Source organism: Anopheles arabiensis, chromosome X, assembly GCF_016920715.1.
Source record: "Anopheles arabiensis isolate DONGOLA chromosome X, AaraD3, whole genome shotgun sequence".
Lineage (NCBI taxonomy): Eukaryota > Metazoa > Arthropoda > Insecta > Diptera > Culicidae > Anopheles > Anopheles arabiensis.
In genome coordinates this window covers 7,224,177-7,239,034 of record NC_053519.1, presented here as the reverse complement: position 1 = coordinate 7,239,034, position 14,858 = coordinate 7,224,177, and the positions used below count along the sequence as shown (strand labels likewise).

The window sequence follows — 14,858 nt, the reverse complement described above, 5'->3', positions numbered from 1 at the left end:
AGCCTCAATGCATGAAACAACTCACACAGTAAAAACTAAAAAAAAATTCTTTCATGATTTAAATTTACCTGAGGAATCAACTCAACCCGCTCCTATGAGTGAGTGAGTGAGTGAGCTAGTGAGTAGCGAGATAAATCGTTCGTTACTTAAACTTGTGCGCTCACAGTGTAATTAAGAAATTCGTGATTAGAACATTTCTTTCGTGATTTGAATCTACAAGAAAGGAATTAACTCAATCCGTTCCGTTTAGTAATTCATTTATATTGACTCAATCGTTCGGAAATTAAGGTTTTTCCAGAGTTCAAGCTCAAAGAGTGGGAACAACAACTCACTGTGTGTGAATTATATAGCTCGTGAGTCGATTCACTCTGTTGAAAGTTAGAACTCGATTAATAATTATCCCCATATTACCGAATCGTAGCTCATTGTGGTGAATTACATTTTTTTAGTTAAAAAATCCTTTCCATCGATCAGTGATTTAACTTTCGGCGCCTACTTGTCGCATTTATGTTTCAACTGATGCTGATTTTGAAATGATTTGTGATTCATCTCTTCGCTTCAACTAGTAACTCAGTGTCAGTGAATCGAAATTGTTCGCTGGTTAAATGACTCGTTTAAGAGTTACTACCTGATGAGTGATTTAACTCAGATCTTACCTTTCTTATTCATTCTGAATTAATTCGATTGGGAATCCTCCCACCACTAGAACCGTTCAGCAGAGCGCCAAAGCAGCGAGCGAGAATCAATAACAATTGCTGTTTGTTTGTATTTTCGTACTGTGTTATACTTTTATTTCCAGCGCGCTGCCCAGCACTGCCGCAAGCCGCTGATAAACGCGGGCGACGGCGTCGGCGAGCATCCGACCCAGGCCCTGCTGGACATCTTCACGATACGCGAGGAGATCGGCACGGTGAACGGGCTGACGATCACGATGGCGGGCGACCTGAAGCACGGCCGGACGGTTCACTCGCTCGCCCGGCTGCTCACGATGTACAACGTGAACGTGCGGTACGTCTGCCCGCCCGGGCTGGAGATGCCGGCCCACATCCGCGAGTACGTCGACCGGAAGGGCATCTCGCAGCGCCAGTTCGACACGCTCGAGTCCGCGATCGCCGACACGGACGTGCTGTACATGACGCGCATCCAGCGCGAGCGGTTCGAGAGCGAGCAGGAGTACGAGAAGGTTAGCTGTTTCTCTCTCTCTCTCTCTCTCTCTCTCCCTCATGCATATTTCCTAGTCTGCTAAAACCCCCCTCTGTTTGGCTTCCTTGCAGTGCTGCGGACAGCTGATCCTAACGCCCCAGATAATGACGCTCGCGAAGCGACGCATGATCGTGATGCACCCGTTGCCGCGCGTCTTCGAGATCAGCGTGGAGATTGACAGCGATCCGCGGGCGGCCTACTTCCGCCAGGCCGAGTATGGAATGTACGTGCGCATGGCCCTGCTGGCGATGGTGCTGGGACGCATCTGACGCGCGATCGTTGCATAAGGCTGTGCTGTGATGTGCCACCGCCCCTGCACTGGCCCAGTGCCAGCAGTGGTTTTACAGGAGTTGCCGGTGTCCGAGTTCCGGACGGTGGAGGCACACTTTCTGCACCTTTTGCGGATGTAGTGTGAGTGTGATGCGTTTGATGACGATGGTGAGGAAGATCTTGCTGAATCTTGCGTGGGATGTTGATGTGGATTAAGGTGTCACCCGTATTGGAGTGTCAATGTTCATCTAAATCCACATTTCACGACCCTGAAGATGCAACAAGAGCATCATTATCGCACCAAACTAGTATCACTTCGCACCGTTTCTTGCAATGACAGCATCGTGACATTCGAGATGGCGCTGTCATTGCAAGACACGGGAGTCGGAAAGAGGGCAGAAAGTGTGCCACCAATAGTCGAAGATCGTTGTAGAACCCTTGTCACTTAGAACTTGCGAAGCTACCACACACACGCGCGCCACCGAATCTACCAATGCCGAACCACTTCAGGACGACCCAGTCCACTAATTCTAACAACATCTAAGTGCACTCGTTACATCTCCGCACGCAAAACTCACTTAAAGCTACGCCCTAAAAGGTTGCACCCGTTGCTTTCCCCCCCTGCACACATTCCCTTACCTACACCTAGCAGCTCTGTAGCCGTGTTACAAAGCAGTCTCTATACACAATAAAAACAACAACAACAAAACAACGACAGTGCCTTCGGCGGGAAGGCTTCCTGTTCGCATTGCGTTCACATTCGCGTTACCACTACGTCTACCAGCTCGAAATCGTTCGCAAACGTTACGCAGCGTGGCGCGGGACCAGGTCCCACCGGGGGAAACTTGGCAGCAGCCAGGCTCGGTGTCGTGTCGGGTCGCTTGGGTCGGGTTCCGCCGGTCGGCACTGGAGCGGGCGTTCCGGGTCCTTGCCCGGCAGGGTCCTTGCTTTGCGCACTGCAGCGGAACGGATTGAGCGGAACGTTAGTTTGAAATTAAGCGCAACAAACGGCGCGTTGCTCTTGATGCAGCAGACTTGACTTACCTTCGCTCGCGGCGCGTTATGAAGGCGATCAGCGTGAGCAGTATGATGAGTGCGACCAGTGCACCGAGCCCGACGGCGGCCAGCGTCATGTTCGGGTGGGCCTCACCATCCATCGACACCATCGGCACTGCAAATCGAGCAAGAAGAGAACGCCCCGCAATTAGATGCTTCCGTTTTTTGCTTACCCTCGCTAGACCCTCGCGCTGCCTCAATATCCCTCAACGTCTGAGTATCCCAAATTGGCGCCGTTCAACCCGCACCTACCCACCCTAATGGACGATTATGTCAATCAGCTGCGATCGCGCGATCAAACTCGCCACGGTCGAGGCGTGCCATAAGCGGTGGCATTAGCGTGTGGCGCCTAACACGCGTCGCAGCGTACATTATCCAAGACGCGGGCAACCACTCTAACTCGCCGCTCGGGGTGCGTCTGTGTCAGTGGGAGCGTGGCAAAGACGGCAAGTGCCGTTTGTTTTTTACCCCTTTCGACAAGGGCGACAAGCAGTCTGGCCGGAAGGTAGTGCGGAGAAGGCGTTCTCGAACCTCCGACCGGGTCGTCGGCCGTGGCAGCAGCGACGCGCAAAAGGAAGTTGGAATTTCGCAACATTGCCACCAAAAGCAGGAATTGGAAATCTGGGGAGTTTTGGAGGAGTTGGCGGGTGGTGTTGAGGGTGGGGTTTTCCCGCTTTCTTCGCTGGACGGATGAAGCACTCTGGAAACAGGTCAGGTTCGTGCCTAGATACGAGTTAGGGCTCCTGAATGTCTGAAGACTAAAGTGATTTTGGAGTGCCACAATCACGCACCCAAGCGGGGGAACAAGTTTTTGGACCGCTACTCCATAACCATGCCCATCATCATCCCATCTACCGTCGCCGTGCAAGACCCGCGGTGTGTAACCTGTTCTGATTGGACGAGTTAGCCCACGCAACAGCCGCTCTCCCCTGCCAGTCAGGCCTGATTCGGTAGCGGAAATTGATCTCAAAACCACACATGCGAGAGTGGCAGTGCATGAGATGATGAAGAAGGAGAAGAAGAAGAAGAAGAAGGAGGAAAAAAACTCCAATCAAACAAGCAGACAGACACCCTGTCACCGTGCGTGAAGATGAAGTACGCACAGCAAGTGCAAGTGCATTAAGCGGGTGAGACCTTCGGCTGTCTGCGGAATTGGTTGAGTTGAGTTGAGCTGCCCCTATTCCAATCTCCCTTCCCCAATTTGGCTCTCGTCAGTAACTGTCTTTGGTTCAGATTAAACCTCTTCACCAACTCCCCCCAGTGCTCGTATGTGTTTCGCAATGCATGCGTACGGTAGGTTGCACCGGTCGGAAGTGGAGATGGGCGCTACAGTTTGGGTAGGGCACGAACTGGTTAACAAAAAACGATTTATCTAAATAGTTACATTTGGCCATTACGGTGGCACAACGTAAAGGCCATCATAACTATCATTTTAGTTGCAACTTTTGATGAGTTATTTATACAGGAATTAAATTGATTCTAGCACCATGACCGGTTTCATGTTACTGTATGTTAGTGTACCCTCTATTAGAGTGACCTCAACAACACTGAAGAATATTTTGGAGAATGTTCTCTCATAAAGTTTCTTGCTCGAAAAATCTGTTGGCCCCATTTTGGTTGGTGAATTGTTGAGGTCTTCCTAATCAAACATCCCCTCTTATATGAACCTCTTGATTACTAAAATCAATCCATTGCATTCCAACAGGAAAAGTATACCATATGCCTCAGATGTGAATGTTAACAGTTTTAAACTCAAAACAAAACGGCCCACTGTTTTGTCGGATGTCTCTCTTCGCTGGTATAGAGGTTAAGTCTGCGCGGGGGCAACATAATCTTCAAAAACTTCACTCGAAGAATAATACAGCATCAATACTTTGTTGTACCACAACATCAACAACGGAGATGCGAGTCTCAACATCTGAAGAAACCACTTTATACTACTATTGCGTTGTTCTTGGAATAACAGCTCGTTCGCATCTAGCCAACGCTGGACCAAAATCTTCATAGAATCTAAGGTAGATCCATGCTCCGGTAGGTACTCTTATCGATCCATAGAAAGCCCCATTTCATTACGCAGGGATTGTGCCTTTTAATGCGATCTTTGCTGAGAAGTTGTGTTTTGAAAACAGAAACCAACCTTTCACTCCCACATTTATTCCACACGATTGAACAACTCACCGGTATTCTGAGCGTTTGTTTCCTCAGGAACATCTCGAAGATCTTGCATAACTTCAAAAACAACTCTGAGCTGTAGTCCTCAATAATCTCCCGGTTGCATTCTGGTGCTCATCGCTTAAATCTCACGGAATTCTGTGAACATCATCCCTATTTCCCCGTCACGCGCCTCAGTATCCAAACAAAGTACCCCAAAAACCCCAGTACCACGCTCCAAGCTGCGCATACATTCCGTACTTTTTGCGTTACTTTTTTGTTTTCGCCCATTTACCGTTGCACCCAAAACATTCACCCCATCTCTAAGACAGAAGCCAAACCCGCGGTACCGGTGGTATCGCAATGTCAAGCGGGACGACATTTGAGATTTGCGTCGACTTACATTTGCAATTTGGAGGCGCGCGCGCGCAGCAGCAGAATCCTTACAAGTTGGTCAATGGGGGGGCGAGTGCGACAAGTGTGTGCTGCACTGAAATTAATCTCTTAGCAAAAAACAAAAATGGCAGGGAGAGACAGGGAAAGACCACCCATTCTGCCCGTCTGATGATTGATGGCAATCCTTGGACGAAACACCCGGAGGCAATTCTGTTCGGGCCGGATATGTATGTGCAAATGCGCCGGATCTGATCTTTCCAGCGAGCGCACCCAGTGTCATGTATGTTTTTCTGTGTCTTTTTTTCTTCCCCTCAACTTCTGCGACGCATTAAGTGTGTACTTATTACTTTAAACAAACAACCGGAGCCACTTTCAGACGCCTTCTGTATTTTTTGTTGCGCTCTCACATCTCTCTGTAACAGCTGAAGGACAGCGCATGACAGGTCCGGTCCGATACGAATATATGTTTCAATCAAGCCCGATACAGCTCGCTGGGAGCTGGTGGAGCACTCACCAGCGAGTCAGTGACCCCGTCCAGCCACCCATACGCCTGTGAGGGGGGAAGGGAGTAGTTTGTTTTGATTCATCAGGGCCTGCAATTGGTGGCTGCTCGAATTTATCATCCTAAGGAAGCACGAAGCATCCTTGAAGGTGGTCAGGTTTGGAGCGCGTCGGTTTGGGTTCAAGGTTTACGCCACACCGTCTCAGACGGTTCGACGTCGGACAACGCCATTAGATTGCGAGCATGGCAGGTAGATTCGAGCACAATCGAGCAGCTATCGATCGGCTATCGATGCCGGAACATTGTGTTCGGCATTCCTAAACTAGGAACTGTTCGCCATCTGCTGTGTGTTAACGATGCTCCACCTACGGGCTACGGTTCGCGCTAATGATCAACGAGTGCATCTGAACATTCCAATCTCCCGCTGCCGGGTTAATCTGATCTGACATGATCTGAACCGGTGGTCCGTATTTCACCATCCAACCAATCATCGTGTTAAGGCCCTGTCCCCTCTCTCGCTCTCCAATTGGCCGCATAATCCCGCAAGCAGCAGGAACATACAAAAAAAAAAAAACAGAGAAGAAAAACAACTATCTTAATTCCCGCTAAGCAGACGACGCACGGGCGTCCAAAGTTCGCGCTATGAAGTGGTTGTTTTCTTTTGAATGTCAAATTTTTGGAACGTTCTGGAGCGGGTTCCCGATGCGGGGTTCGAGAAGAACCTCACTCAAGTGCATCGCCGTCGCGCGCGTGTCTGTCGGATGTGCTGTGACGGCACCACATGCCTACCAGGGGCCGACGGAAAAGCGGACGGTTTGTAGCACAACATGTGAGTTCGATTAGTTGATTTATAGGTTACGGGATGGGCGCCTGCCGCACGGGATGTGACGTCCGGATCTCGGCGCTACTAACTGTGCCATTGTTCGTTCGTCATGCCGAGGGGCGCGGGACGCCACCACCAGCGTTCGGCGTTTTCGGCAGATCGTTCGACTGATTATCGAGCGTCTCTCGCTGTCTCATTCACTCTCTCTCTCTCTCTTTCTGTCTGGTTCTGGATGTTTCGATAACGATCGGGCGATAACTCACGGTGAAGCTGGTGATGTACCGGAGAGATCATTCCCGAACCACGTGACCGGCACCGAAAGTCAACGTAGTGGTGGGGGGCGTGTGCGTGCTTCCTGCTGTTTGTGCTATTACGATCACTAAACTTGTTGGGTAATGATACGCGGGCGGGATGATACGATCAAAGAAGCGTCAGGGAGTCATGAGTGAACAGGGCAGTGCAGGGGGGGGATTACAGTCAGCAGATGCTAGTGCACGCTACGCGAACTGGCCGCACGAGAATTGAACCTGCCTATTAAATCACCGTCTCCATGCGATTCATGCGACTGTCACCGGTCATCGGTACGGGATCGGTCGCAGCTTTTGATCACCTGTCTGTATTGCTGTTTGTTCTGTTGTTCAGAATATTTCAGATGTATTCAATTCTTTCTAAGCTATTCTAAGCCGATCTCGTGGTACTGTCGTCAACTCGTACGACTCAACAACATGCCCGTCATGGGTTCAATCTCAACATAGACCCGTGCCGCCATACGTAAGACTATCCTGCTATGGGGGCGTAATCCATAAGGCTTTAACCGACAACGGTTGTTGAGCCACAAGAGGAAGAAGAAGAAGAAGAAGAAGAAGAAGAAGAAGAAGAAGAAGAAGAAGAAGAAGAAGAAGAAGAAGAAGAAGAAGAAGAAGAAGAAGAAGAAGAAGAAGAAGAAGAAGAAGAAGAAGAAGAAGACTTCAATTCTTTCACTTTATGAGGCCGATTTTTTTCGCAAAAAAACACCGTTTAGTACCCCGAGTGGTCCTGGCTGTCATTTATATTAGTCCGAGGATTACTGATTTTAAATCCTCATTTCTTCTGAAAGTAGAGGCATCTGTTATGATGATATTTTGCAAAAACATAAAACAATATGATTGCATCTGATGTTGCCAAAGAAAAGTTATTTTTATCGTTTTATTGGATTCATTCATCAGATGATTAGAACGCATCGTTACAGGTTTTTCCAGGAGTTCTCATAGCTGTGGGAAACTTACTTGACTCTTTCTTATGGGATAGTGAACTTCGTACGTTGGAATTTGGACTCTATGTCCCCCCTTTTTTAGACAAGCTCCTAGGGAATTACTATTGGATTTGCCCAACAAGCGTGATATAGAATCCAATTCCCATTCCCCTCAAATCGGGGAAACAACAAGAAAGTATTAAAAATCATTATTTTTCATCACTCTAGAGTTGGATGATGTACAATTACACTTTCCTGGGGACAAAAATGCAAAGCAAACAGGGGCTTGGCCCCTTCAAGCGAATCATAAACGCTCCTCAAAGTGTTAGGAGTGCCATTGTTGACGTTTTGCTTATTGGGCGATAAGAAAAATAAAAATTCAAATGTCAATTTTCTAACAATTTTTTTCCGATTAAAATGTTTCATTTAGATTTTTTTTTTTGAGCAACTCAGTTTGGCGACCTCTGTTGCAGATAATCGTTTGTGTTTATGTCGCTTCTGCACACAAAACGTTCTGCATCGTTAATCCCTTCAAAAAAAAAAGCGGGTTAAGCAAAAAAGGGGAATATTATGTTGTGGAAAGTTCGAAATTCCCATCAAACACACCGGTTGGCAACAGTATCAACCGAAACTCCGGAAGCCACCAGCCACAGCAAACTAGAACAAACTTCCCCGGAGGCCCCTCTCCCCCCCCCCTCTCCTCAGCTGAATCAACGCGCGTCGAGATATCAGACAAAATCTCGTCGGCGGCATCTCGGCAGGGCGCGGGGGAAGTTCATCTCGCTGTGTTTGCAAACCGATTACGTACATCGCGGCGCGATACGGTTTCGATCGCGCGTGCATCGGTTGCGTTGCCGCCGTCTGCCACCCTCATCCCTCATTGGGAGCATCGTTCCATCAGCAACATCGCTATTATCAGCGCTCGGTAATCTCGCCCGCTACCGGTACAACCCCGGCAGTGTGCGTTGGAAATCTCGCGCCAGCAAAAACCGGTCAAATTTGCAAACTTGGTTTTGCGCTCATTCCCCCCCACCCCCATCACAAAGGCCTGAATTGTTCCATCCAAGTGATTTGTGTGTGTGTGGGTGCGGGGCCACTACTTTTAGGAGGCGAAATGCGTTAAGCGAAGGGGGGGGGGGGTGGCACTTACTTTTACGCTTCCACGCTTTTCGCGTGGTTCACCGAGCGGTGAAACAATGGGGTGCTTTTTGTGGCTACTCAAACGCGGGGGGGCGGGCAGCTGAACAGCTGACTCAAACGATGGTCGGTGGTGAAATGCAACAAAAACCCACCGCCCGCAAACTGTCATCGGATTGCAAGGGAGGGCGAGAGGTGATACAATAAAACACGCAAATCTATAACAACACAACCTGCTGAAGGTAAACGGTGAATGGTGGCGAGGGATTTTTTGTAAGTTTTTTTTTTAAATAATAACTGTCTCGTGACGGAATATCCCTTTTTTTAACTGTCGGACGCTTGTTTGTTGCAAAAATTATAATCCACCCAGCCAAATCCACACCGATGGAAGCTGGGCTAAATTCGCTCCAAAACGCAACCATCACGTGTACAAGGTAAACGCAACACGCGCCAATCGATTGGGTGATTAAACGCGTTTCAAAAAAAAAAAAACGCGTCGAACGTACTGAGCGCTGTCGCTTAGTTTGGTCAGGTGTCGTGCAATGTTTGGCACTGTGAGATCATTTGCTAAGGGGAAGTTGCATTGCAGGCGATGAGTTTTGAGCCATAAAAACAGGGGGGGGGGGGGGGGCGGATGGTGGTAAAGTTTTACCGCAGTTGGCGAGTTGGCAAAGCGTCGGTTTAATGCTTGTAATGAGATTTGGGGGGCAGAAAATTAACAAAACTGTAAAATAATCATTACCGGTTTATTGTTTGATCACATGTAATGTGTATGCTAATTTTCCTGTACGTAATTTCAAATGCAATTTAGTCGAGTGTGCTTCTGCCAAGCATAAAGATGCCATCATTACTGATCAATATACATCTAAAGGAGAAAAATAGTATGCCGTTCACTTCAACATTCACTTCAAAACAAGAAAAGCCTCCCAACGTTCAAACAGTGTCCAACGTGTTGCCGTGTTGTTACGAAGTAAGAATAACATGTGCTAATGATAACAATTGCTTATTCGAGCCAGATTCAATAGTGCAAAAACCAACAGGATCCAGCAGGATAAATCTATAAACCAATATTAGCCTTTCTTGCACTCCCATTCCAATGCGAATAAAAAAATAGCAAAATGAAAAAAAAACAATGGGAAAATTTTAACTGCAATAAGCTGAATTCAAAACAAAACAGTTTATATTATCTATTATTAAATGAAACAAACAAGAAAAAAAATGTCTCAAGCACTGAAATCCAAGCGCAAATTTCAAACAATTAAACAATTTAAATGATTTAATTTTTACTTGTTGTGGAAACATTGCAACACATGAATTTGCACTTTTAACTTACAAACTAATTCTAAATCACTAGAATTCACTAGGATTTTGCAGAAATCGTATTATCGTATAGCATAATGCTTCCCACATTCAATGAACTAGCGTAAGACCAAACTCAAAATAACTTGAATTCAACAAAATGTTCGAAAGAATTCATGAACTCATAAATTACATAAAACTAATAGAAAACAAAGCAATGCTCCAATGTTACTAATATTTAGTGAGATTTCAACACTTTAGGAGTTTGCTATTACACATTGCTAGCGAGTTCCGGCTTTCTAAAGAATTGTAGCCTAGCAGTTGCTGTCAACAATGAAACTTTCTTGCAGTAGTTGAAGCAAATCACATTATAAGTTTAATAGGATAGGTCTTACAGAGCAGATAAACAATGAAAATCAATGATTTTTGTGTCAAATTATGTGGGACAAAGTAAGATTTTGGGCATATTTGATCATTTTATTCAATTAAATCCATCAGAGTAATTTTTTTAATGATTATTGAAAATTTTGGCTACGTTTTATGCTCTTTAATTAAGCTTGATTACGTTTATTAAGCTACGTTTTATTAAGCTTGATTGAGCTGTAAATTGCATCTATTAAAATAAGTACACAGGGTTTAGCAGTCCAATAAACAATACTGTCCACTTGTTTATAACAATAGTCGTTTTGAATAGACACCGCTGTCTACCACTTGCTCGCACGTCAGATGGTGTAAGCTACTCTGTCCAATTTAATAACAGACAATAAAACTATATAGATAATAATATATAGGCAATGTCTATATAATACAGAGGTGCAGTCGTCTAGAACATTTCATCAAACAGCGTAGGAAAGTTTTGGTAATTTGTATAACGTTTTTTTCCATTAATTTTGGTTAATTTTTGTTTGTAAAACTCAAGAAAAGATTAAATTATAGGTGTAATTATCAATCACAACAAGCTCAGTGCCCAAAATCAGTGCACAAATTAGGACGAAATTATGTGCAGCTCAAGAGGACCAAAGCGCATAAAAAAGTGAGTTTGTTGAGTGAGTTTGTTAAAAGGCTTAGTTTTTAAAAATAACAGGTAATTTTAGATTTTTCCATTAAAATAAGCAAAACATACAGGGTTTCCCACGATTTATTGGTTGACTTCCATCAATTTTTGGTGGGTTCCCATATTTTTTTGGTGCGTTCCCACGATTTTTTGGCCGTTTCCCCGATTTTTTTTGTCCAATTGTATTGATATCCAATCGGAAAATAGCAATAAATTATAGGAACGAACCAAAAATCCATGGGATACGATCAAATCGTCAGAACGCACAAAAAAAATTATGATAACTGAACCAATAAATCCTGGCACACCCTGTAAATGAGTTTTATGTAAGTAATTTACCAAACAAAGGTCAAAATTCGCTTATCTAGCTGAGTGAAAAATCGACATCAAATCAAGCAAACTCTTCTGGGTGTGGGTTGACGAAAGGTGTTATTCAGTACTTTAGCCAATATTTTCATCAACCAAATTCATACATTTTTTACGATCAAATTACAAAAGAAATCAATCTAATGGCAGCAATCCTTGCAATTCTTCGCGAAAACAGCTTCAAAACTAAGTTACATTGATATTACACAGGTGTACCCCGAGATACGACTGTATTTGGGACCGAAAAAATGTCCCAAAGCAAGGCGTAAGTCGAAAAAGTCGTATGTCGAATATCTATGAATATAAAGTTTATAACCGAAGTTGAAGAGTTGGAATTTATGATATCGTGTATTTTAATTAAAATAATGTTCGATAATGTAATAATTATATTTTAAAAACCGTATACAGTATAGATATTCAAGATAGGGTCGTTGTGGAATCTTTGGAAATGTTTGTATAACGGTTATCAGCCCAGATATTCAAAAAAAATACATCAATTTCTTGTGAATGACAACTTTTAACTGTCAAAATCAAAATCGTCGTATCTGCGAATCGTCATAACTCGAGGGGGTCGTAACTCGGGGGACGCCTGTACACTGTTTTTGAGGCATCTTTGTTTCTCACCACTATAGGAACACAATAAGACGACTGCAGGAACCATACCACCATTGTAGACTGCTTCGTTGTAGTCACAAAAATATGTATTTTTCGGTAAATTTGATGTGTTTCATGGTAAAAATGGCTGTGATTGCGAAGATAATACATATTCCAACTGTTATGTGTTGAAATATTCAGAAATTGTCCTTCCTGACACTTTCAATCCATTAAAACACCTCTGTACCATTTACTCTACATAGACTTTGAACACAATTTTCGCCTTCGATTAGCAACTGTCAGATTCGGCACGGTTTGTTTTGTTGGGCCAAATTTTGCAAAAAAAAAAAAATACAAAACATATTCAAACACATTTATTTTATACAAGAGATCTTCTCTATCCCTAAATCGAATCATACACTCTTTCTGAAGAATATAAAATAAACAACAGAAAAAACGTCCAAAAGATCCATCACTGTCCAATAACAATAGTTCATATTTTACGAAAAAAGAAAGAGAAAGAGCTTGAAATATCCAACAAACTGAAGGTTCTTTCTGTCCTTTTGCTGTGCATCTTCACAGCTACAACCCCCCCCCGATGTAGAGCATCGTTTTGTAGGAGAACGCAAAACCATAGCGTGGCTAGAAACGAAACGAAAAAAAAGAAGGCACAACACAACAATGCGAACCGCGCGCGGCTCGTGTCTTAGCTCGAAGGGAAGAAGGGCACCCCGGGCCGGACCGTCGCCAAGCGATAATAATGACATTCCTTTGCGAGCAAAAAAAAAAAAACACGCAATTGCGCCCATCGGTTGGCCTTTTTGGAGCGGCCTGGCCTGCCCCGGTGTCCCGGTGTAGAATAATAGCTCAGCGCCACCATCCCCCCGCACAGCACCACCCCCTGGCAGCACACATATTTGCACGTTCGGTTGTGCGGGTGCGCGTGTTTGATAATGATAATTGTGCGAGCCGTCCCGAGCCACCGACCGTCGCATCCGAGATCGCGCAGCGATCACATCTCACTTTCACCGTGCGCGCGACGCGCAACGTGCTACACGCGACAGCAGCGGGTGACCAGCAAAGAAAGGGTTTGACGGGTGGGGGAGAGCGCGGAGTGCAATAGAATGTAAATACGCCTGCACAGCCCGGCACACCCCACCCCGCATGCACTGTTCTGAGGCAAATGGAGGTTTGTTTGTTGGTTTGGGGCATCAAATTGGGGCTTGAGTGCTTTGGGGCCCGGCGCAGGCCTTGTACGTTCCTCGCCTGCTCGGTCGCAAGGTCGCTTTCACGCTGAGTAGCCACACTTACCTTCGCTTTCTGCACGCCCGATCAGCTTGGCGGTGTAGGCCGCCGACGCCGCCTGTACCGTGCTGCTGCTGCTCCCTTCGGTCATCTCTGCCAGCAACAGCTCGGTCCGCTCCATCCTCCGTGGGGTCAGCGGCGAGGTTCTATTAAATTCCCAGTTTGAGAGGGGCGGGAGGTGGAAGGGGTCCTGCCTTAGCGCACGGGGGAAAGTCCTTTCTCACCTGCGACCTGCGCGGCTAGGCACAGCGTTCTTTGCGTCTTTGCGCCTGCGGTCTGCACACCGAAAACGCACCACGGCGATTGCTTTACGCACGCAACGATTATTTTCGTGCTGTGTTTTGCTTTTGTACACCGATTGTTTTGGTTGAAACCGGGTCGGCAGCGGGGTGTGTTTGTGTTTGCAAGAATTTTCACTATTAATAGAAATGTCACTGGCCACCAGGCCGAACGTGCGAGCGTGCGAATCTTGCCCGGTCGTGCCGATTTTGCGCACTTTTGCTGTTGTTGCTGTTGTTGACAAGACCTGCCGTGGTTTGCGGCGTATCCTCGTGTGGGCAAAGGCCGCACAGACAGACGGCAAGTTTGATTGTACAGCAGGTTGATTGTTGATTCAGGCGGTGCAGAGTTTTCCACAAACGAAACACCAGCCACAAACCAGCACTCGCGGGGGCCTCTGCTGGGTCGGTTGACTCCAACGCCAGTTGATGCGTTAATCAAGCCAGCAATTCAAGATCACGGTCACTTGGGGGGGGGAAATTATAATAATTTTTTTTTTTTTTTGGGAGCAAGGAACTTTGCACGAAAAATTCCCTCCTCAAAAAAAAAAAAAACGCGGACACGTTTCACACGCTTTTAAAACATTAAACCGATTTGTTGACGCTTTCTTGTTTGTTGTTTGGTCACCCCCGCCACGGTCCTTGAGGATTTTCACCGCTTTTCCTTCTTTTCCCTGAATTCTGTTGCCAAATTGCTCTCACAATGTGCGCGCGCGCGCGCGCCTACCTTCCGCAACACTGCACTTTCTGTTTTGCGATCTCTCTCTCTCTCTCTCTCTCTCTCTCTCTGTCTCTATCCTCTCGATCTCTCTCTCTCTGTGTAGTGCGACCACGCCGCGATCAGCATCTGGTGCAGTCTGTCGGTCGACTGAGGCGTCGCACGGCTGCGATGCCGCCTGAAATAATGCCGCACTGGGTGCGCGCGCGCGCGCGCGCGCTCGCTCGCTCGCCGTCCTTCTCCAACAGCGTGTGTCGAGCCAGATGATCGCTGCTCTCGTGCTTGTGAATCGAGCGCTGTTGTCGCTTTGTTTTGATTTGTTTTTCTTTGGTCAATGAATTGCGTTCTCTCGAGCTTGCGGGGGTTTGCGTCCTGCTGTAAACGAGGCGGCACCACTTTGTTTGCCGGCTGGGTCGTCCTGTAGCGTTGGCTTAGTAGGTTTCTCAGTCTTATTCAGTGATTTTAAACGGACAAA

General features: G+C 46.3%; 2 protein-coding genes across 9 annotated transcripts in view; one reads left to right on the top strand and one right to left on the bottom strand.

Moving 5' to 3' along the window:
* LOC120906175 (CAD protein) overlaps positions 1-2,185 on the top strand; it is a 27,436-nt gene extending 25,251 nt beyond the window's left edge. For all 7 annotated transcript variants that reach the window (XM_040317669.1, XM_040317670.1, XM_040317668.1 and 4 more), the window contains exons 6-7: positions 800-1,183; positions 1,275-2,185. In XM_040317669.1, the coding sequence (XP_040173603.1) occupies positions 800-1,183; positions 1,275-1,472 (582 nt within the window). In that variant the 3' untranslated portion in view covers positions 1,473-2,185. The remainder of the gene's footprint in view (positions 1-799; positions 1,184-1,274) is intronic.
* Positions 241-14,858, bottom strand: LOC120906178. 2 transcript variants are annotated; one of them, XM_040317678.1, is made up of 4 exons: positions 14,393-14,858; positions 13,394-14,131; positions 2,518-2,644; positions 241-2,429 (listed from the first exon to the last, which is right to left on the bottom strand). In XM_040317678.1, exons 2-4 carry the CDS (start codon positions 13,506-13,508, stop codon positions 2,228-2,230), a joined length of 444 nt encoding a protein of 147 aa, XP_040173612.1. In that variant the 5' UTR covers positions 13,509-14,131; positions 14,393-14,858; the 3' UTR covers positions 241-2,227. The 2 variants fall into 2 exon arrangements, with proteins under 2 accessions (XP_040173612.1, XP_040173611.1); XM_040317677.1 differs by having other exon boundaries at positions 13,394-14,858.